This window comes from Dama dama, chromosome 21, assembly GCF_033118175.1.
Source record: "Dama dama isolate Ldn47 chromosome 21, ASM3311817v1, whole genome shotgun sequence".
In the NCBI taxonomy this organism is placed as follows: domain Eukaryota; kingdom Metazoa; phylum Chordata; class Mammalia; order Artiodactyla; family Cervidae; genus Dama; species Dama dama.
In genome coordinates, this window is record NC_083701.1 from 39712782 (window position 1) to 39736633 (window position 23852).

General features: G+C 43.0%; 1 protein-coding gene across 7 annotated transcripts; it reads right to left on the reverse strand.

Moving 5' to 3' along the window:
• Nucleotides 1-6602: 6602 nt before the first annotated feature.
• Nucleotides 6603-22672, reverse strand: PEX2 (peroxisomal biogenesis factor 2). Of its 7 annotated transcripts, none has more exons than XM_061123525.1 (4): nucleotides 22516-22665; nucleotides 12285-12508; nucleotides 10390-10583; nucleotides 6603-7897 (listed from the first exon to the last, which is right to left on the reverse strand). In XM_061123525.1, exons 3-4 carry the CDS (start codon nucleotides 10470-10472, stop codon nucleotides 6964-6966), a joined length of 1017 nt encoding a protein of 338 aa, XP_060979508.1. In that variant the 5' UTR covers nucleotides 10473-10583; nucleotides 12285-12508; nucleotides 22516-22665; the 3' UTR covers nucleotides 6603-6963. The 7 variants fall into 7 exon arrangements, with proteins under 7 accessions (XP_060979508.1, XP_060979510.1, XP_060979509.1 ...); XM_061123527.1 differs by lacking the exon at nucleotides 12285-12508 and adding an exon at nucleotides 10978-11067 and having other exon boundaries at nucleotides 22516-22643; XM_061123526.1 differs by lacking the exons at nucleotides 12285-12508; nucleotides 22516-22665 and adding exons at nucleotides 10978-11067; nucleotides 11753-12245.
• Nucleotides 22673-23852: the final 1180 nt, after the last annotated feature.

Below are 23852 nucleotides of genomic sequence, written 5' to 3' on the forward strand. Positions count from 1 at the left end.
GAGGTGAAGTTTGCTGTTTATAAAAAATACACTTTAAGCTGCTGTAGATGTAAAATAATAGAATTCAGAATTTGGAGCAATGCATTACTGCAAAGACAGTCACTAGCAGAATATTATCTGCTTACAAAACACCAAAACAGGGCTATTACTTCTATAATGGAATTAAAAAAAAAAATCTCATCTACCCAGTTGGATTCTAGAAGAAAAAGTATTTAAAGAGACATAGCTGAAATTGACAGCTCCAAAATTGCATGCATTTTCAAAGAAAAGTTATTAATTCTCTTATTGTGCTCCTGAATTCCAACTGTTTTCCCTCAAAGCAAGAATACCACAGAATATTTTAAATTAAAAATGGTACTCCTAAGATTCACCACAAAGACAAACTGGGGGTGCTGGCTTCTCTATGGTGTTATAGAAATGTATGTAGAAATCTTCTCACAACAATACCATTAATTGTTCAGCTCCATGCTCGTGAAAAGCATGATCCAACGCCAAAGTCTCCTGCCTTGTTCAAACACTGAGCATTTACAACATGCCAGTCACTGTTTTTGGTTGCAATGTCACAAAACAATGAGCAAGATACAGTCTCTATCCTCACAGCCTATTTTGACATTTGAGAGAGTCATCTGACTGAACTTGAGGACTGTTCTGGTCGCTTTGAGAAGGGGCACTGAGGAATATTGCATACAACATTAGATGGGGGCTTTCCTGGTGGCTCAGATGGTAAAGAACCTGCCCACAATGCAAGAGATCTGGGTTCAATCCCTGGTTTCAAAGATCCCCTGGAGGAGGACATAGCAACACACTCCAGTACTCTTGCCTGGAAAATCCCGTCGACAGAGGAACCTGGTGGGCTACAATCCATGGGGCCTCAAAGAGTTGGACACGACTGAGTGACTTCCGCTTCTCGCTCTCAAAGAATTTATCTGCCTTTTGTATTTGGTCTGGAGCTAAGCATTTTTAAAACAATTAACTATAATTTCCACCAGTGGAAAACAATTGTATTTTAGAATTTTGTTGACTAAAAAGGCACTCTTACAAATTGATAGGGGTTTGAAAGAAAAGAGGCTGTTAGGAAAAGATTCTATTTCCTGAGTGCTTAGGGAATATGTTTACCAGGGAACCATCCTTGACATCTTACAAGACAGTAAAGCCTCTGGGTCCGCTAATTCAGGACTGTGACTATTTAGATAAAGTATCAGCTGCGGTTCATTTGTATTATGTCTTATTGGCAACCAGATCATAAAAATATCTTAGAAATGTCAGGATTTCTGTGTCCACATTTGGAAGGAATACAAAATCCTGAGTCAGACTCTGTCTTGACTCTTAGTTGAGGACATATGGTCATCTTACAGGCTTAGGTGAATTGCTAATATACTTATGTCATTTGTTTTGATCTGCTGTGCTAGTTCTAGATATTTTAAAGTAAATAAACCACTTTCATTTACAACTACTTTACATGTATTTATAAGTATCATACAAATACTTTTGGAAAAGGGTGTGGGGAACTTTTTACCTTTTTGTGGCCTACATACTTCTAAGTGGTTGAAAAAAACGTATATGCTATAAGGAGTCAGAAATTTAATATGTAATTTAAAATGCATGAAATAATTCAGACTATTTAAAAGTTGCGGGTGGTTGGCCATAAAAAAAAGACAGACATTATTTATTGTAATGCAAAAATAGGTACTCTAAGGTTTTTAGGATCTTATATCTACTAAATTCATATTGTTCAAGGATTTGTTTACAAGCTGTGCAGATGTTTACCTTCGAACTGAACTGAAGCAAAGCTGGCCAGGAGATTTTAAAGAAATAAGTAACTTGTTTTGGTGTGATTAAAATGTATTACATGCTCCTTGTAGAAAATTGAGGAATACAGAAAAGTATTTTTAAAAAAAAGCAAAAACTGGATTACTTAGACACTGATTGTAAGATATATGTGCATGTTTATCTCAAAATTGAGGTCACATTATACTTTATATCCTCCTCCTTTCATTTTAATAGTATACTGTAAGCATGTTCCCATGTAATAAGATTATTTGTGTATATTTTTACGTAAACTTTTTCCCGTGGTATTTATAACACTGACTTATTAAACAGCTATACCATTTTACTCATTGCCTTATTTTTGAACATTTGTGTTATTATTATGAATAGTGCTATATTGAACATCATTTCAATAAATCTCCATCTAAAATCTTATTGTTTCCTTGAGACAGATTCTTAAAGTCAATGGTATAAACATGTCCACATCCATTTGATTTTAAATTCAGCTTTATGTTTTATTGGTTTGGGGAATTCAGCAGTGGCATGACCCCAAACCTGTTAATGTGAAGTTACTTTACTGCTGAGAAGGAAAGAAGAATACTACCCACTGAATACTGTACACTTGGACTTCCTGGCTTCAGCAGTGACTTGGTTTAACCTCATTTGACTTGTTTTAGTTGCCAGAATAACAATTTGAAGACAGGTTTCCATGAAGGCCCTTGCTCAAAATGGTGCTTCCTTTTTTTTAAATGACATTTTAAAAACCATAAGATTAAAAAAAAAAAAAAAATTGAGAAAAAATAAGAGATGACCTGCAAACATAAAGGCCTATTCTGTCTTGTTACATGATTTACATACGCTTTGAAGGAAAAAAAAATACACTCGAAATATTTGCCAACTTACTGGTGGCGATGAATATAAATTTACTCTACACAGTAATTTTAGCTGCAGAGAACCATGGAGCATCAGTTCTATAGACAATATGGCCTATTGGCTTGGCTAAAAAGTCTGTTTGGAATTGTTCTGTTGCTGAAAATATCTTTTCTTAAGATTTCACTTAGGGAGTGCTGTTAGGAAAAACAGCTTTTTAAAAGCAAATGTTCCAAATGAATCAAGTTTTTGCTTTGAGTACCAACACATTTTGAAGGCTTCTTCAAATAAAACAATGCTAATGTCACTGCCTCCTTAATCAAATGATACAGATTATATGGTAGTTTTTATCGATGATCTAAGGTCATTTTTAAGCCAAAATTTTGCCATTGTCGTTTAGTCTCTAAGTCATGTCCTACTCTTTTGTGACCCCATGGACTGTAGCCCGCCAGGCTCCTCTGTCCATGGGATCTCCCAGGCATGCATACTGGAGTGGGTTGCCATTTCCTTCTCCTTGGGATCTTTGCACTCAGGGATCAAACCTGCATGCCCTGCACTGGCAGGCAGGTTCTTTACCGCTGAGTCACCTGGGGAGCTCCAAGCCAAAATTACTATTCAGTTATTCTTCAAAGTCCATGGGTCCCTACTCTAAATATTACCAGATTAGTTTTTAAGTTCTTTTTTCCCATTGATATCAAGTTTTCTATTATTTCTTGTTATTGTAAACAGGCCTGCGTTTTACCAGTGTCCTCTGTCTCGCATCTCTTAGTTTTCTCCTGTTGGTGAAAGTTCACAGAAATCTAGTTAAAAGAAAGCAGCCTCTAAATGGGGATTCAAGGAACCACCCCATAAGTAGAACTTTGGTGCATGAAATCTATCAACTTCTATTTTAGTTTCTCATGGCTTTGCTGGTTTCCATGTCTGTGACCATTTCAGAGGGTGGTGCTGTTAATGTATCACAAGCCTAATAGAAATCGTAACAATTGTGGCTTGTTATTTGCTGTAGACTTCGAACTGGTTTTCTTGCTTTTACTCATAACTCTACACACATCAGTCATTGTGATCCTTTAAAAGAATGTGTTTGATGCCATTTCTTGGTTTAAAGTCTTTCGGTGGTTTCCTTGTACTTAGAATGTGTGTCTGAAAGTCACGCAGTGATGTCTGACTCTTTACGATCCCACACACTGTAGCCTGCCAGGCTCCTCTGTCCATGTAATTCTCCAGGCAAGAATATTGGTGTGAGTTGCCATTCCCTTCTTCAGGTGATCTACCCAAACCAGGGATAGAACCCAGGTCTCCCATATTGCAGGCAGATCCTTTACTGTCTCAGCCACTAGAAAAATCACATACTTGGAATAAATTCAGGTACTTTTTCACTGTGGCCTGCATGGGCTGGCCCGGCATCCCCTCGTCTCATTGCCTCATGTTCCAATCTTGCTTGCTCTGATTTCTTGCTTTCTCAGAACAGGTGATGGATGCTCATCTGAGACCTGGGATACTTGCCATTTTCTTATCCTGGCACCCCTCCTCTGCTTGGCTTTCTCTCTCTTTTCATTCAGATCTCTTCAAACTTCAGCTTCTCAGAGAGGACTTCCAGGAGCATGTAATTCAATACAGCATCCCTTGTCACTCTCCATTCTCTTAGTCTATTTTTATTTTTCTCCGAGTATTCTAACATCTGAAACGAACTTACAACATGTGTTTATTGTCTATCACCCCTCCAAGAATGTAAACTCCATGAAAGCCAGGGTTTTGTTTTATTCATGAATGCATCTCTGAGTACCGAAGAGCGCCTGTAGGGCCTTGAGAAATAATTTTTCAAAGAATGATATGCTATTTAACTCCCCATTACAGTCTCAGTGAAGTCGCTCAGTCGTGTCTGACTCTGTGACCCCACGGACTGTAGCCCGCCAGGCTCCTCTGTCCATGGGATCTCCCAGGCATGCATACTGGAGTGGGTTGCCATTTCCTTCTCCAGAGGATCTTCCCAACCCAGGGATCGAACCCTGGTCTCCCGCATTTCAGGCAGACACTTTACTGTCTGAGCCACCAGGGAAGCCTCAGTTACAGGCTTAAGAGGTCAACCTGACTGAATGTCCATTTCATAGGTTGGGCAAATTCAAACTCAGGAAGTTAAGTAAACTTGTCCAAACCCCACGGACACTAAGTACTGAAGGCAGCGGAGCTGGGAATGAGGGAACAGGTCATGGCTTGTGTTCCCCTGGACGGATGTCTTTTAGGTGTGGTCACTGAAGCCACCTGGACACGGTAAACTCACAAGGAGCAAACCTGACTTGAGAACAGGCTGCACAGGAGGGAGGAGAAAAATGTTAGTGTGGAAGTTATTTTCCCAAAGGAGGACACTCAGGGCTGAATACTGGGTTCTGAACGCTCAAGTGGAAACATATGATGTAGCTAGATTCGACCCAGTGGTCATGAACTTGGAGCCCTGAACCACTGGGGAGTGGGCACAGAAGTACCAGGGTTCACCCGGGTCCCCTGGCAGCTGGGGCAGCAGGGACTCGGCGGCGTCTGGGCTCACTGCAGCTTGGCAAGCAGGCCTGTCCCCGGGGTGAGGGGAGGCTCCCTTAGGCGGCCCTCAACGTTCACGTCGCCCACCGATGAGAAGCTGCACACCAGCTGCCCTCAGGGTGCTCTTTGCCAAGAATCCTCACAGGCAGGAAAAACAAATGTGGGAAACTATGAAGAGGAAGGGTGGAGAGACAGGGTCAGGAGTGATACCCAGCTGGCCCTTCCTGTAGGAACGGCTTTGCGGCCCAGCTGTGTGTGTGTGTGTGGAGGGGGATCGGGGCAGCAGGCTGCCTCGGGGACAGAGCTGCCAGGCCTGAGGTCGTGCCCTCCTGCGTGGCCACCGCCAGCATCGGACAGGTGGAGGTCAAAAGCCTGACGGCTCTGGCTCCACCTAGGACATCCAGGCCTTCAAAATGCTCCAGGGCTCTCCTCTTGGTTGGACAAGGTTCCTTCAGCTTATTCCTGCTCTTCACCATTTCCGTTCACAGGCATGGATTCCCTACTGAGTATCTTGCACAGGTTTCGTCACTGGCTCACAAGATCTCTCAGTACCCGGGAACAAGCAGCAGGGTCTGGCTATCCAGTGATTGGCAGAAGAGCTACAGTCTCTGACCTCATTGGGGGTTCTCTCTTAGTGGGGGTGGCAGATATTAAAAAAATATATATTTTGTACTAAGTGCCATGAGGGTCTGTAGAAAGTATCAGCCCCCATCCATAATACTGACAACTGTTAGCATGTGTGTTGTGTTTTCATGTTAAAATTATAATGTGGACACCTGCTCAGAAACTGCTATCAAAATAACACTGTAACAAAATTGTTGGTAGAACAAAATCTTGTTGACCTTATTTCATCCTTTCAAATCTACAGTCTAAGATGACCATTCAGCTGCTTACTAATGTACCTGTCAGATTAGATCACTGGTAAAATTAGAGGCTGGTGTAGACCTCCAGGATAGAGGGCAAACGGAGACTGGTCAAGATGTATCGCTTCTCCCCGGCCCAGTGGCACCATGCTCCTAACTAGCACCTGTGGTCAGCTGCTTCCTGTCCTGTGTTAGGTTCAAGGGGTGTTTGTGAGGGTGCATCATCCACAGTTTTGACTGGGAATGGTATTTCTCCATCATGGTTTAGGAATGTGTACACAATTTCAGGCTGACCAATGACTGTGGGCTCCTGGATTTTGCCAGACTATTAGGCGAGAAACTCTTCGGCTAGTGGGATCAGGAAGCTGGTAGGATGGAAGTCTTGAGCCTCTGGTGGCTGTCATTAGCCCTGAGAATGAAGCAGACAGAACCCCTTAAAAGCTGGCTTCAGAGAAAAGCTTACAATTACAATCGGGACACTGGGTCTGAAAGTTTCAAACAACAGGTCTTACTCTTGTTACTGTATAATGTTCTGGTGTCATTTCTGAAAATAAATGCACCCTCAGCCCAGAGTTTCCACAATCTTTTATTTTTAGTCTCACCTCTTTCCAGGAAGTGGCAGAATGGAGCATTCTGAGTGGTCATTTGTTTAAAAAAAAAAAAACAAACACCAAAAAACTGCCCATTATTCTTGACGTTAAAAATTAAACACAATGATTAAAAAAAAATAGCATGTTACCATTTATATCACATATTTAGGATCATGTGGTTTCCAGTGCGAGTAGAATGTGGTTGTGCCTGGGAAGGAACAGAAGGCAGTGGCTGAGAAGCACATGTCCTCATAAAACATCTCTAAGTAGTACACTCAGGATGACTCATGCTAAGGATTTAGGCATAATACGGTTCTTCTCGGAGGAACCAACTTTAGTTTCTATGGGACACTGACTTCTGCCATCTCGATGCCCGATTTTAAGGGTTGGAGGCTATGGACTTCTGTGCCACACTTAGGACAAGTGAAGGACATGTCAAATAAGAAGCTACTCTTCACGCAGTAGTAACAGAAGACATGCTCGCAGCCAATGGTGTGAGGCATGGTGGGCCACTCCCCACACAGAGAACACTGTCTGCCACTGGTTGCCAGCGTGCTGTCGCTGCCTGGGGCTCCGGTCAGCGGGACACACCAAGAAGAGAGCTTGGCTCTCAACTTCTGGACATTGACGAGGGGGAGGAGAAAAATCAGAAACTCGGCAAAGCCGTGCCAGAGGAGTTCCCTATTCATATACTCAAAGCCCACTTCTCGGACACTTTGGGGCTTGTGAAAGACAGAACGGATGCCCAGCAGGCGTTCGGTCAAAGTTGCAAACTTGCCCCTTTGGAGGAAGATCAAGAAATTAATCAACCTGCCTAACTTCAGAAGTCCGACCACCAGATTCACACACTGCTTGGCTTTCCTGAAGGATGCGATGTGACGGTTCCGAAACAAATCGTAGCATCGCTCTTCTAACCACTTGCCACCAATAGTGCAGAGAGCATACCACAGCTTCTGGTTTCTGCTCGGTGGCTGGTAGCTCAGGTTTGGGGATAGATCGTTCTGGTACTGAATATTCAACACTGACTGTCCCACTGTGGCATTTTTAGAGTAGATGGTGAATCTCCACAAGAAAAGCCACAAGAATGCTTTCACCTCTGGTTCAAAGCGGGCTAACAGCCCTGGCTTAAATCCATGAAAGCACTGAGTAAACTGGGACCAAATGAGCTGCTCCAGGGCCTTGTTTAGTTCAAGCGCATCCAACTGGCTGATTCTTAGCACTCTGTTTGTCCGCTCTGCATTCTCGTCTCTGGAAGCCATGCCTTTCTGAAGGTCTCTAGGAAAAAGTACAATTAGAAACCATCACTGATGGAGCAGTTTCTCAGAGCTATCTAAAATGCTGTCTCCCAGGCTGCAATCCTCATTTTGCCCCAGAACTTAACTCCCTCCCACACAAAAAGAAAACATCATCCAACAGTCGCAATCTTGTACTGTCTTCCCAACTTAGAGCTGCAAAACTGTGACACATAAGTGACAATGGACAGAGGAGACAGGCATTCTGTGAAATCTTTGCCTCACACTAGCCAAGAGCTGTAGGGAAAGAAAGAAACGGGTCAGGACAGAGTCCCCCTTTTTTTTAATCCATTCATGACTCTATCCCCTCCCAGCCTTTCCTCATTCTGGCTGCTGAGCTCCCCACTGGATGATATCTGATGGGTCTGTCTTCCCTTTTGCCTCCTTCAAGGCTTGTCCCACACTGCCATACTTTGAAAACACAAGTCTTCCCAAGTGGACCCCCAAGGCTGCTTTCCTCAAGCTTCACCCTCTAGTTATCAAGTGCTCCCTTCTCTTGTCCACTACTGGACATTTGTTGTCTGCTCCCTTCACCTGGAACAATCTGCTCCCATTCTCTAACTGGAGAACTCACATTGCCTGGAAACCCCATAGACAGAGGAGTCTGGTGGGCTATAGTCCATGGGGTTGCAAAAGAGGTGGTTGTGACTCAGTGACTAAACAACTAAGTTTTTAAGTACTAGCTTAGGGACCACTTCTAATTTAGTTGCCTCTCTACCTGTTTCTTTAGCTAGAAAGAAAGTTCTCTCTCTTTGTCCTTCCTCTTTCATGATTTTATGTCCCTACTGTATATAAACTACTTTTCAATTGTCTATTTCCTCCACTAGAGGATAAACCCTGTGGCAAAGACTGAGTCTTTTTACAGCTGATTCTTAGCAAATAGCCCAGTGCATGGTATAGAGAATGCTTCCCACAAATTTGAGACGAGTGGAACAAGGAACAGGAAAGTCTGGAGTGGGTGAGGGGTAGAAAATACAAATTCCCACCCAAGAACCTTTCAAACGATTTTGAGTTACCATATCTCGACAGCTGATTGCCACATCTTTCAACATGTTTGTTGCTCACCGGCTTTTTCCCAATCAATGTGTCAGAAGCCCATGATAATACGGGAGAACCCCGTCCCAACCCTTGTGGAGATCATAATCAAGTGACTGGGAAGAGGGATGAAGCAAGAGTGTACTGCAGAAAATTATAAATAGGCAATTACAAGGAGATGTGAAAGGTGATGTGCAAGGGGAACTTAAGAACACCGTGGTTACAATTAGACCTCAGAAGGTCCAAGAAGCCTTCATGGAAGAGGAAAGATCTCCTGAAGGCAGCCACCTGAAGAATCAGCTGTGTCAGGGGGGTAAAGAAAAGTAAGAAAACCACTCCTACAGAGGGAACAGCGTGTGCTAAAGATGGGAGGAGCCAGGACAAAAGATCAGGCTGGAAAGGAAAGTGAAAGACTGATGCTAAAGGCACTAATAGCCAACTTGAGGAGGCTGTATTTTACCAAGAAGGTAATGGGGAGACACTGCAGAACGGTAAGGAAAGAACCGATCAACTCTGCATTTTAAACGAGTTCTGGCCACACGGAGAACAGATTAGAGGCTGAAAGACTGGAGGCAGAGAGACCAATTAAGATGATTGTTAACATGATTTAGTGAGAAACTAATGATGGTCTAAATTAGAAGGGTATCAGTGGGGATGGAGAAAAATAGGTACCTTTGAAAGCTAGGCGGTGGAAGGATGGACACGACTCAGTGAGAAGTAAGCCAAGAATAACTGACTTGAGTAATGGTGTGGATGGTAGTCCAATTCTCTGAAATAGGAAACATATGCAGAGATATAGGTTTGAAGGGAAAGATAATAAATCTGGGCAGTTTTAGAGAGCTGAGGCCCCTATGAGACAGCTAAGTGGAAAAGCTCAGTAGGAAGTTCTGAGGATATATGGGAGAGAGATTTGGGGAGGAGATTTTGTGTGAGCCCCTCTGATGGGACTGATCTATTTTAAATCTACTTGATCTATTTAGATGCTAAGATCAGGAAGACAGTTGTCTAAAGATAGGCAGGTCCTGCCTATTCACAGCACATCCAACTTTCTTTGTACAATATAATCTTATTCCCCTGGTTTCCTTCTCCAGTCACTGTGGCATTTCATGGGTCACGTTCACTGCCATCACCAACCTTTGACCTTTCAATCTTTCTCTGCTGGGGTCTGTGTATCACAGTCCTGTTGTCTCTCCATGCCTGTAGTCTAGTGGCCTTCACACCTGAGCATTAATCACCATCACATGTAGGACTTGTTAGACTGTGCCCCTCAGTTCCAGAGTTTCTGATGTCCTCTGGAATGGGCACCAATAATTTGCATTTTTAGCAAGTTCCCTGGTGATGTTGTGAATTACTGAGCTAGTCCACTTTCAGGCAAAATTCATGATTCTGTGGGCATATCTATCACCCACACAGCTCAATGCGGTATGCCAGTCCTCCTACCTTTGTTGCTTGGTTATCGTCCATAGATCTGCAGAGGCTCTTACAGATCTCACCCTGATGCAGTTTTCTCTTTCTGCTACCATGCAGTCCTTGTGAGACTGAGACCACTCAGAGATTTCACAAAGTTTACGAGCATCAATGTATCCTAGCTCTGCAGGTGCTTGGGATGCAAAGATGAAGATGCCAACCTGGGTCTGCATAAGGAAGCAGGCAAATGGATGGACAAGTCAGGCAGCAGCAGAATTACATGGTATTGCAAGATTCTCAAAGATGCTGCATAAAATTTCAGCATTATCTCAACAGAGAAAGACTTTCAATATTTATGCAAAAAAAATCATTAGTGATTATTTTTTCTCACATTTTATGCAATTTAAAGTCTTCTTTAAACTTATCATTTACGTAATTAAATAAAGGTCCATATAGTCAAAGCTATGTTTTTACCAGCAGTCAAGTACAGATGTGAGAGCTGGATCATAATAAAGGCTGAGCACCAAAGAACTGACACTTTCGAACTGTTGCTGGAGAAGACTCTTGAGAGTCCCTTGAACAGCAAGGAGATCAAACTAGTCAATTCTAAAGGAAACTAACCCAGAATATTCATCGGAAGGACTGATGCTGAAGCTGAAGCTCCAGTACTGTGGCCACCTGATGCAAAGAGCCAAATCACCGGAAGAGACCCTGACGTATTTAAGAAACATAATTAAGGAAAAAAACAAAAACTAAAGCATCACTTAAAAAACCTCATAGGCAAACCAAAATCTATAAAATTATTTGTTCAGATTTACCAAATCTTCTCTTACCTCACTGACCCCAGGATAAAGCACAAACTTCTTAGATCTAATCTAGCCCAATTCTGTGTCCTTCTTAGTAACCATAAATCAGTTATTCACTGAAGTCTTTATTTTACTTCTAAAAGATTTTTTTGATGTGGACAATTTTTTAAAGTCTTTATTGAGTTCGTTACATTATTGTTTCTATGTTTTTTTTGGCTGAGAGGCCTGTGGGATCTTCACTTCCTGACCAGGGATGGAACTGCACTCCCTGGGTTGGAGGACGGCAGAGTTTTAACCACTGGGTCACCAGGCAAAACCAAAAAAATTTTAACTGACTCTCTTTCGGTCTTGCCTCCATGCCTTTTCTCACGTACCCGGAACACTTACCTTCTCTACCATCTCCTCCTGCCACCCTATTTGAACATTCTGCTTCACAATTCTCTCCCATTCCCACTGTCACCATTTTTAGCTATAGCAGCAGCTGCCTGGGCCATACGCTGGAGTCCTCACCCGTCGTCTGAACACACCTTTCCCGAACTTAACCATAAATTAGCAAAGGGAAACTGCCTCACAGCTGCTTCTCAAGGTACCTGCCGTCCACAGAGACTCTGACACCTCACTCACTCCTCCTCACGCAAAACTCTATCACCACTCGGGATATGTGAAAACACAGTATACACAACTCCTCTCCTGTGACAGTCTGGACAACTCGGCATGCTTCCCAGGTTTTGTATCCTGTGGTCAACAAGATAAAGGAAGTTCTCTTGTTTGTCAAAGTACTCCTGAAGAGCTCAGGCTGTACTGGACCTCAACACCAACACTTCAGCCTTCTCCCGTCACCCCATCCGCGCCCCTACTGAACCGGATGCATCGGTAATTTTTTCAGCTGTGCGTTCAGTGTCTCAGTAGTGTTCGACTCTTTGCAAGCCCACGGGCTCCCGTTAAGGCTCCTCTGTGGAATTTTCCAGGCAAGAATACTGGAGTAGGCTGCCGTTTCCCTCTTCATTTCAGTTGAGTAGCAGATGAAATTTATGGCGTGTGTTAAGAGGGCCAGTTGTGCCAACTTATGTATCTTCAGATATCAAGTCACAACCAGTTCTTGGTAATCTTTATAGGACTTACTGCAAAGATGGGCCAGCTGTAGCAGTTGCTCAGTAAAGGTCTGTTGAACTCACACGTGGTGGAGTGAGTAGTTTGGTAGTGGATCAATGTTCAGACTGAACACTGCTGATAAACTGCAGTCTGAGGGCAGCTCTCTCGTTTCAGGTTCCTTACTTGTATGCAGGAAGAAACTGGTCAGAGAGACTGGCTTCTGAGAGGAATCACTGATCTCAAATCCCTCATTTCTGGAGGAATCATATTTAAGCACAGTTAGTAAAGACAGGAATTTTTAATGGCTGCCAGGAAAGAAGACTTAACACACTCTCTAACCAATCCAATATTTAACAATCCTTATCATCAGAAAATTCTTTCTTATACCTTCTGTTACAGTTTAACTTTCTTTTTTTTTCCTTTCCTCTTCTTCACCCCAGGCCTGGCCTCGGTGTAGATTAAGAACAGCTGGGCCCGATCTCCTCTCTACAGAAGACTCTTTACTAGAGCAAAAGAGTATTATTAAACTGTTCTTCCAGATGAATAATTTGTTTCATTTTGTTTTGTTTTAGGTTTCAGTATCCAACATTTTAGTCATTTTTGTGACTTCTTTTCATTGTAAACATAGAACAGGCATTGTCTATTATGCATCACAGAGTGTTAACGTAGGAGCATAGCCTTCCTATTGCTCTGTAATCCTGTTCAGGCGACTGGGACAGAGTGCAAAGACCAGGTTTAAAATCAGATAGACTCGGGCTCAAGCTCCAGCTTGGTCTCTTGGCTGCTAAGTCATCTTAAAAAAATCATTAGCAGCAGATTCTTCTAAGAGTTGGAAGTGAATGGCTACCTCAAGATGTTGCTGAGATTAAAACAGACAATGCTGTGTAAGTGGTTTGGAAATGGGCAGTCAGTATTACTATCACATTATTGCTACTTTGGCTAGGGATGAGCTTTAGAAGAAAAAGACTCGGTTGATTTTGGTAAATCTCATTTCAAAAGACTGAAATCTTCATTATTACTTATCTAATGCCTCAACCAACCTGTGGTAAAAGGATTCCCCCTGTCCCCCCCAGGAAATACTGACTACACCATTAAAATATAAACTGTGGCAGTTACACAGTGAACACTATGTCACCGTGATGTGGGTTTGTGTGGGGGTCAGATGGGAAGGGGCAGAAACATGGTCTAGTGGAACTCATGCATCCTATCAGAGGAGATGCTGGGGTGGGAATCCTGAGAGGATGGGGGGCATCCCAGCATGACCTGCTCTCTGGATTGTCTCACCTCCATCCACATGGCTGTGCCTGTTTATCCGGAAGCAAAGAAACCTCTCCGGATGCACCTCTCTCTGATAGCGTCTAACTCGGGGGTGCTTCACCGAACAGGGCCTGGTACCGGCAGTCCGAGAGAAGCATCCAACCTTGGTTTACCATCAACATGCTCCATTCAGTTCCTCCTCCTCCTCCCTCTTTCTGGCAGGTACAGTTTTTCTAGGATATTGGCTTTAAAGAAGGGCACTGCTCAGGAGTAGAAGAAACTGATGAGATCGAAGTAACTACAAGTTTAATTCATCTGATTATGGAACTTTTTCCCTCCACTGCTGGACAATAATATTTGGCTGAAGTAGGTGTAGGACACAGAAAAAATGCCATAAGTGTTTTTAGATCACATAAAGTTATTCTCAATCTAATGGAAGAAGTTTGTGTTTCGGTGAATCTAAATCTCTGACAAATCGCTACTCAATTTAATATTTATTGAGTGCCCACAAAATGCCAGGCATTCTCCTACATTTCAGGGGTTCGATCCAAATAGTTAACTCTTAGTTAACTTCCTTTTAGTAAGGCATTTCTAAAGAAATAGGACATTACAATAATCAAGACTAGCCACTTATCTCTGAAGAAAAGAATGGATCTCAAGATACGAAAACACTAGGAAGGATCACAAAACTCCCTGGGGCAGAAAAGAGAAAACTTAGATTTAATACTGTGCAAACTGCAGAAATATGCAAGCACTGACCCCAGCCATGGTCCACCTGGGAAACACGGGGAGATGGGTTTCAACGGGAGCTGTGTCCTTATGAAACCCCACTAACGTGGTTGCACTTGTTTGGAAGTAAAGAAAGAAGTTGTCTGCTGTGACCAGAGCAGAATGGCTTGGCAGGAGAGACTGGCTGAAGAGTTAAACCCCTGCAAAAAAGACTCTGTTTTAAGGAAATTGCATTGATTTTTGTAGCCATGAGTAATGACTGATGAGAAGGGACTGAACCGGATATAAATTTTAGAAGATTAACCTGATTGCAGAATTTAAGCAAAGGAAAACTGCAATTCTGCAGGACCAGCTCCAGCAGCTGGCCCCCAACCTTTTTGGCACAAAGGACCAGTTATATAGAAGAGAGTTTTTCCACGGATGGGAGTGGGGATGGTTCAGGTGGTAATGCAAGTGATGGGGAAGGATGAGGCGCAGCGGCAGATGAAGCCTCACTGTTCACCCCGCCGCTCATCTCCTGCCGCATGGCTGGGTTCCTAACAGGCACAGACTGGTACCAGTAGGTGGCCTGGGAGCTGGGGACTCCTGAGTCATACGACTCCTGCAACCTTTCCAGGACCTTAACTGAGGTGTTGATTAATAACTTTCTGAACAAGTCTGGTAAGTTGACCTGCTTCACTGACAACTATGAAAATTAGAAAGGTTACAGCATCCTCACGTTTTTGAATCAAAAATCCCCAACTCTTCTGGAAACCAGTGCTTTCCTGACTCTGCTACACTTCTTGCTATCCAAGGCCTACTACTGGTCGGCCTACTTCTACTTCCAAAAATTTAAATATTAAAAATTCTATTATAATTGGTTCTTGTAGGTTGTTATCTAGTTTCACAAAAGTAGCTCAAACTTAAATGGTTAAAAAAAATACAAACTAATTTTTTTTTTAAGTTGGGATTGTTTTGAATTGAAACAAATACCGTCAGATTTAATTCAAATTGATTTTTCCAGAAAGACAAAATCTGGTGATGCTTTTTCCTGCTCTGCAATGAGGTCTGCTTCTTTTAAAGCACAATCCTATCAACCTCTCCCTCTCCACCCCCCATTTCCCAAACTATACTAAGATTCTGAAAAGTTAACCCGGGGAAAACATTTATGGCCATGCAAAGAGACTTATAAAAACAATTAAAAGTATAATTGGCACTAAGTAAATTCACGTTCAGTGAAGGATACTACTATGTTAAGGACATGCGAAGAAGATGCCTAAGGCAAAATCAAGACCAGATAAAAAGTATAGCATCTACAAGCGTTAGTGTGATTAACTTGTCACATAAATATGTTTAAGACAAAATGATCGAGCACTAAAAAACTATTAAAAAGGTCTCCTGCTGACATTTTATCACTAGACATGTCACACTGCTTTTCTTTCACAGGGAAAAAACAACTGAAAATTCGTTTACTGAGAGCGGCGATATATAACCTTATCCCTTAAATAACTCATGCTTTCCTTTTAAGCTTTTCATTCCCCAAATAAAACTTTGTCATCTATACTGCATTCCAAAACCAAAATGAAGGACTTTTTATCTCACTACAGTGGGAAGAATTTCTCAGGACGTCTTCCAGCGCTTTTATTGAGTATTGTACAAATTATGAATGAATATATTTTATTTAAAAACATGTTATTGACAGAAATCTATCAATAATAATGTGGGTATTGTCAAGGGCCTGTCAATATTAATGTAATTATGATTAAGGGCATAACATGGATTTTTAGCTATAATACCAAGTAACATCTCCTGCATTACTGCTATCAATAAACACATTATTATTGACCTGTTTCAAGATGCTCAGTACTAGATGTATTACCATTAGGCATGTTTGTCAATGCATACTGCCGACAAAAATTCTACATTTAAATTTACAGTCTTTGCAAACTTTGTCAGCAGAAACATGTGATTCCCAAGCAATTGCTAAGGTTTCAAATCCATCCACACACTCTCTGCCAGGTTATTCTTTTCCAGACCCACAATCATCGACTGATTTTCAATACGACAATGCTGCTGCCACACTGTCTTAAGGGTTCTGGTGATATAAATGGATGAGACCATTTCTGTCTTTTAGTTTTTTTTTTTAATCTTAACTGGCACTTCACATTAGGAGGTTATATGAATAAAGTTCTACAACCTGAGATCTTAAGCTTTGAACCTCTACCCTACTATTTTATTTCCTTTGTGTAGTCAGATAGATTTACTGTCCATTGTATTGAAATCAATACTAATAAATGGTACATGCATCAAAGAGAGATTTTAACAGGACGCTGATTCCCAGAACACACTGCAAACATAAGCAAAAGAGGAAAAAAGCAATGGCTGGGACCCATTAGACCCTTGTGATCTCTGGCACTGTGAACAGGCCTAGAAATCAACAACTGTAAGTTCAAATCCCACTTCTGCCACAGCCTTGCTAAGTGACATGTCACTGCTGTTTCGTTCATCTCTTTCATCAAATATAAATGAAGTCACAATAGCTTATAGGTATCTGATGATATAAACCCCAACTGTGCTCATTTGGCAGAGAAGGCAATGGCACCCCACTCTGGGACTCTTGCCTGAAAAATCCCATGGATGGAGGAGCCTGGTAGTCACCAGGATGGAGCAGCCTGCAGTCCATGGGGTCGCTAGGAGTCGGACACGACTGAGCGACTTCACTTTCACTTTTCACTTTCACGCATTGGAGGAGGAAATGGCAACCCACTTCAGTATTCTTGCCTGGAGAATCCCAGGGACGAGGGAGCCTGGTGGACTGCTGCCTATGGGGTTGCACAGAGTCGGACATGACTGAAGCGACTTAGCAGCAGTAGCAGTGCTCATTTGGATACAGACAAGACATGCGGAATTTAAAAATTCCCTTATGAACAATGCAATCCTCATCAAAATGCAAACGGATTTTTCTTTTGGGGTGTGGTAGTGGGTACGTAACAGAATGTCTCCACAATATAGCTGAAGGATAAACTTCCAAATAGCACACAGTTTTCAAACACATGAACAACGATAAGTTATTCTTTTTATCTGGAGAGAATTGGGAATTCAACTCAAAGACTAAAATCTTCACCACTATAATCAGTCTTACACAATTGAGCACCTTACCTATTTCACTTACGATGTATTTACTCAAATATCTAAAAGTAACACAAACTTTTTTTTTTTAACCTGGGGACAGAATTTCCCATTACCTTGGCCAGGCTTCACAAATACATTTTAAGCATGGCACTCATCTTTTCTCTCAGAAAACTGATACTTCTGAGTCTTTGAGGGAGAAAGCACACTGTGGAAATAAAGAGCAAATGTCTGAAGGAGACTTAAACTGGTTCTGATGAGTTCTGTATTCTGGCCCAGGTTCACCAGCAGCCTGTGTGACTCTGGACAAGTCATTTTACCACACTATACTCTTCAGCAGTCAAAAAAAGAGTCCTATAAAAAGCCTACCTCTCTAGACTCATCATGGGAATTATTTTAGAAAACCCTGGAAGAGAAAAAATAAAAGTACAGTCATTTCCAACTGTAGTGAGGGTTAATGTCAAACATGAGTAAGGAAAAGGCTAGAGAAAGTAGAGAAATCAGAACAATAGCACCCATGAGACAGACTCAATCCTCAACAGAAAAAAACAGAGAAGCCTGATGGAAGACAAACCCAAACGATTTGGGAGTTTATAACTGCAGTAAACCTATACTATTTACTTCCTGGATACAGAGTGCTAATAAGTGACCACTACAGCTAAGTGCCCTTTGCAAAAAAATCAAATATTATTTAATCCTTACAATATTATGAAAGAGGTTTTTTTTTTTTTTGTTTTGTTTTTTTGGTACTTTGTTTTAAAGCAAGGAAACTGAAGCACAGGGAGATGACCTGTGTGAAATAACACAAGGAGTGGTGGGACCATGCTCTGTACCAGCCTCCAACATGGACAAGCTAGTGGCAGACCTAACAGATGAACAGAAACACCTTAGGATGGCACTGCAGGACTTCCAGATGGGGCTGTTTAAGAGGCTGAGTACGAAGTGATGAAGAGTACCGTATGAACTTCAGCAAAAATTGCAATCCAAGGATGAACAAACAAAAGACATGTGAAACTTAAGAGAGCAACTAGATCTTCAAGTACTCTATAAATTTGGAAAAAGATTTTAGGATCTAACTGCCTAAGAAGAGAATTCTAAATGACTTCAAGATTATTGGAACACAGGTTTAATTGCACATTTTATGGAACACGAGAGAATATGAAAACAGCCACAAGGGAACAGAGGTATCAGCAATGGAAGAGGAGGAATTACCACGGCATACATACTATGAAGGCGGCACTGGACGTTTTCTTTACAGTTTCATGACACAATCAATCTTAAGAAGTCAAAAATTAAGAGGGGTCTGATAACGTGCTTAAGGTCAAGCTGGCGATTAGTAAATGCTAGAAAAATGGTGGAACACACAAAAGGAAGTCAGTATGGATATTTGCTAAGCGTGGATCAAACTCAACATCACAGAGCTCAAAACAAAATTTTTTCTCTCAAGATAATTCTGAAGACCAGACTGCCAGTCAAGCTCCCAGGACTGTAGATGGGAGGAAGAAATTCAAGGAAGCTGGTAAAGTTGCCCACGTTGCTTGGAATTCACCTTATCTACTTTCCCTGCCTTTTCATGTGGTCAGAGAACCATTCGAAGAAACTGTATGTCAAAAATGAACCAAAGGAATATGGGGATGAGAAAAGGAGGTGCAAACAAATATTATGAACACACATAATATGGGAAGTAAAGGCAATGCCAGCTCACATGACCCTAGAAAGGAACAAGTGTGCATAATCAAAATGGAATTACTCTAGAGCTCCTTTTTTTTAGGTTTTAATAGTTAAAAAGAAAGAAAAGATAACTGGGATGAAATTTTATCTCACGTTATTGACAAACAGGTAAAAAGGAAGAGCTCTGCAAAAAAAAAAAAAAAAAGGAAATAGATAAAAAGCAATCTAGGAAAGGGCATTTTGATTCCAGAGATGAGAAAAGGTGTGAGAAATTTAGAGTACACAGTGGGAAGGCCTCTAGGGTGGCTCCAGTGGTAAGGAATCCACCTACCAATGCAGGAGACAAGGGTTCGATCCCTGGGTTGGGAAGATCCCCTGGAGGAGGAAATAATAACCCATCCCAGTATTCTTGCCTGGAGAATCCCACAGAGGAGCCTGAACGCACACACACAGAGGAGCCTGAAGGGCCACAGCCCGGGGGGTTGCAGGGAGTCAAACACAACTTAGCAACTGAACACACACACACACACACACACACACACACACACACACAGGGAAGGACAGACGGTGCACACACACACACACACACACACACACAGGGAAGGACAGACGGTGCGCACGCACACACACACACACACACACACGGAAGGACAGACGGTGCACACACACACACACACACACACACACACACACACACACACACACACACGGAAGGACAGACGGTGCCGGCCACAGCCCGGGGGGTTGCAGGGAGTCAAACACAACTTAGCAACTGAACACACACACACACACACACACACACACACACAGAGGGAAGGACAGACGGTACACACACACACACACACACACACACACACACACACACACACACACACACACACAGAGGGAAGGACAGACGGTGCGCACACACACACACACACACACACACACACACACACACAGAAGGACAGACGGTGCCGGCCACAGCCCGGGGGGTTGCAGGGAGTCAAACACAACTTAGCAACTGAACACACACACACACACAGAGGGAAGGACAGACGGTACACACACACACACACACACACACACACACACACAGAGGGAAGGACAGACGACACACACACACACACACACACACACACACACAGAGGGAAGGACAGACGGTACACACACACACACACACACACACACACACACACACACACACACACACACACACACACACACACACACACAGAGGGAAGGACAGACGGTACACACACACACACACACACACACACACACACACACACACACACACACACACACACACACACACACACACACACACACAGAAGGACAGACGGTGCCGGCCACAGCCCGGGGGGTTGCAGGGAGTCAAACACAACTTAGCAACTGAACACACACACACACACTCCTCCCTGCTCCCACGTGCAGAAATTAGTGCCGGGATTACAGATGTGGGGCAAGTGGGGCAGTCAGGGCTTTTCTCCTGAGGTTTCTTCCACATTCCAAAGGAACTGAAGAGGAACAGGGAATGTGTGAAAATGCTGTCATTTCACAGCAGAGAGAAAAGAGAACGTCCAATTTGCTTCTAGGTTGTCCAACTCAGATAATAAAGTGAAGAGAGAAAGAGGCCAGTGACTCAGGGGAGAACTTCTGCCCGTGAACAAAGTCTGCTTTGTCTTGTGCTACAGGAACCAGAGCATGGTGGAGTGCAAAAGGCAAAGAAACTAAAAATGTCCTTTATGCTTTAAGGAAAACGTGAGGCTGGGACTTGGAACTTTACTAGTAAAATGATGTTAGGTAAAACTGCTAACATCCTTAAGGTTCAGCTGCCAAAAATGGAAAATATCTGCCCTCCCTATTGCAAAGACTGCTATGAGCTTCAAAAATAAGCAAAAATTCTATGGCTAAAATTAAAAAAGTAGAGGGGAAAGAGAAAAAGAATAACTGTGATCAAAAACAAAGTATTAAAATTTGTATCTATTAAATAAGGTTGAATATGGACAGGTTTGTGGCTCTTGGTAATGAATTAACTGTGCACATATGCATTTTATTGTTTAAAAACCTATAACAAATGAATGCAAGTTGAATACAAATGAATAATTAATCTACGATACAAAATTTTAAGGCTACTAGGAAATATATCACCTAGTCTCAGATACAAATTTAATTTTCTTAACAAACTACTGTTTTTCAAGCAGAACAAAAAATAATAGTTGTTCTTGTAAAATACTGCTGAGGGCCAGCTTGCTTTGTTTCTCTTCTGCATGACTCCAGGACATTTCTACAGGAGTTCTTCTACAGAACAGTTTTAAAACCACAGATTGAGTGCTCCTCCTAATTTCTAAAAATGAGAAGAATAAGGCCAAGAGGTAGAGCTGGTTAGGAGTAGAAACTCAACTCTCTGGACTCAGTCTAGCATGTTCTTTGCTATGTCCCTCTTACTTCTATTTTTTCCCCCATTTCTAAGGAAAATAAAATAAGAGGTTCTTTTTCACTTGTATTGTCAATAAAGAATTCCTAACTCCACTCTTTCTTGTCTTCCAAATCTCTTTCTGGCTCAAGACTATTCAACTTTAATGTTTCTGGATACAAGAAATGGATAATATGGGCAAGACGAGGGAGAAGATACAGTGAAAAAGAAAGAGTCGGTCACCCTGAGATTATTCTGCCAAGGCTTAACGAAAGGTAACTCATTAGGGGGAGGCGGTCAGACTGTAAACTGGTGTAGGTTGGAACCTCAGCCTACCTGTAATTTCTACTGTTCAGATATAAAGTGTTCCAGGGACATGACAGAATCCCAATACCGTTAGATGTGAGCCGTGTACAACTTAGTCTCATTCTGTCAACAGCCCTTTCACTAAATGTAGTATTTTCAGAAAATGGGACCTAAAGATAATAAGTAAACAGTGACTTTTAAGGCCTCACAAGAAAAATGACTTTTATATTCTATTTATCAGGTATCAATGTTAAATGTAACTGACTCATCCTAAGCAATTTTCTAAGAAAATTCTCAGTAGTTTTTTCTCCCCAAGAAAATTAAAACTGCTTTTGAGTTTATAGGCTTTTAAAAATACTGGAAACTTAAGCCTACTCAACTTTTTGGTACCAAACAGCGCTATGCACGAACCATCAGATATTAAGAAAAGTTTGGACCCTCAGTAATTCTTAAGCCGTTCGAAAGGGTTAAATCTCACCACCGCCAAGTGACAGGAAACGATTTCCAAGTGTGTTCTGGGAAATCACTTCCCAGAACGCAAAGGAAGCTCAAATCTAGCTGTTCTTTTTTTTATTCTTTTTTTCATAGTGCCATCCTAAGACTACTTTTAGGCGTTTAGGTTTGCTCCACTTCCTTTCCCAAAATCAGACTTTGCCTCTTCCAGGAAGACAGGAAGCCAATTAAACAAGGAAACAAGCAAAGGCGACAATTACAAGGTCGTGAAACTCCACGCCCTCCCAGTTGTTAGCAAGACCGCAGGTCCACACTCCGACTCTCTCGGGCGACACTGACCTTAAGAGTCTGCGAAACGCCCCGCTCCAAGTAACTCTTTCTGAAACATCTCTGGGAAGCTTGGCTTTTCCAAGCCGAACCTGCGCTCCACAACCTTCCGGAACTCGTGGGGTTGCGGAGTGACGCAGCACCCGGAAGTGCCTGAAAAAAAAAAAAAAAAACCAAACCACCGTGAACCTAAACCAACGAGAACCACGCTTTAACGCTCCGCGAGACGCCGAACTCCGACGAGCCGAAGGGCCGAAGAGCCGACGAGCCGAAGGGCCGAAGAGGACACCTGCGCGCTGATTGGTCTGCTGGCCGTGGGGGAAATCCGCATCTGATTGGCAGGAAAGTCGCGAACCCGGCAGCCCGGGTCCCGGGGCCGCGCGTGGAGAGGCTACCGGGTCAAGGGGCCGCGGGGAAGCCAGGACTCTGGAGGGCCGGGCTTTCCCTGCCTTCTGACAACGGCAGCAGGCCTCTGAACGAGTGCCGCCGAGTGGCGGAGGGGCGCCTCCGCGTCTTGGGGGGCTCTTCGCTCGCTAGGTTGGAGGGCCCACTGCGAGATGGCCGGGTGGGGATGGGAGCCTCCGGCTGGAGCTGCAGCATCCGGGCTGGGGCAGTTTTTGCGGCTCGTGGCTTGCCGTGGCGGGAGGGGCGGATGGCTGGTTGGCCTCTGCAGGCTCAGAGAGGCAGGTGGCGTTCAAAGCCGCGGCCCGGGAGGCCTTGCCGTACGAATTGGACCCTCTCTCGCTCGCACAAATCGGGGCCGTGAGCTCCCTGCCGCGGGGTCGGTGTGAATCATCCCAGACCCTTAGAAACGCGGACAGTAGGGTCCCCCAGCCCTGGGCAGCTGAGGCAGGATTTCTAGTACTAAGGGCCCGAGGGAAGGTATTTTTTGAGCATTGATCAGGCAATTATGTGTAGCAGTCGTTGAGAACCGCCACTGCCTATGATAAAGGGATGGCCCTATCTGTCTGGCGTGTTTGCTCAAAGGTTTGAAGGAAGTCTTGGGAGTACAAGCTCTCTGCACTCAGTAGGTCCTAAAAATGTTTGAGCGCATGTCTCCCCCGCTGCGCCTTCTCAGAACCCAGGAGCACGCAGACCTGCAATGAATGTGTTGACAGACATTGTAGAGCTCATGCCGCAGATGCAGTGTTTGGTTAATTATCCCGAGGAACAGTTGTTACGAAGAATTTGAAACATTATGGACAAGATAAAAGAACATTTACCAATGAAGTCTTACATTGTTCAAGTTTGTTTTTACATTGAAGGTACACAATTGGTATCAATTATACCTGGAGTTTTGTCCTCTTTCATATATTAAGGAGAACTCAGAAAGATCAGGCCTAAAAGAA

What these genes read in the sequence shown, in the direction of transcription:
- PEX2 (XM_061123524.1), bottom strand. Translation starts at nt 10,472, where the DNA reads ATGGTAGCAGAAAGAGAAAACTGCATCAGGGTGAGATCTGTAAGAGCC. An exon ending in ACGATAACCAAGCAACAAAG is followed by an intron (nt 7,898 to 10,389) that starts GTAGGAGGACTG and finishes ACTTTTTCCTAG; the next exon opens with AGACCTTCAGAAAGGCATGG.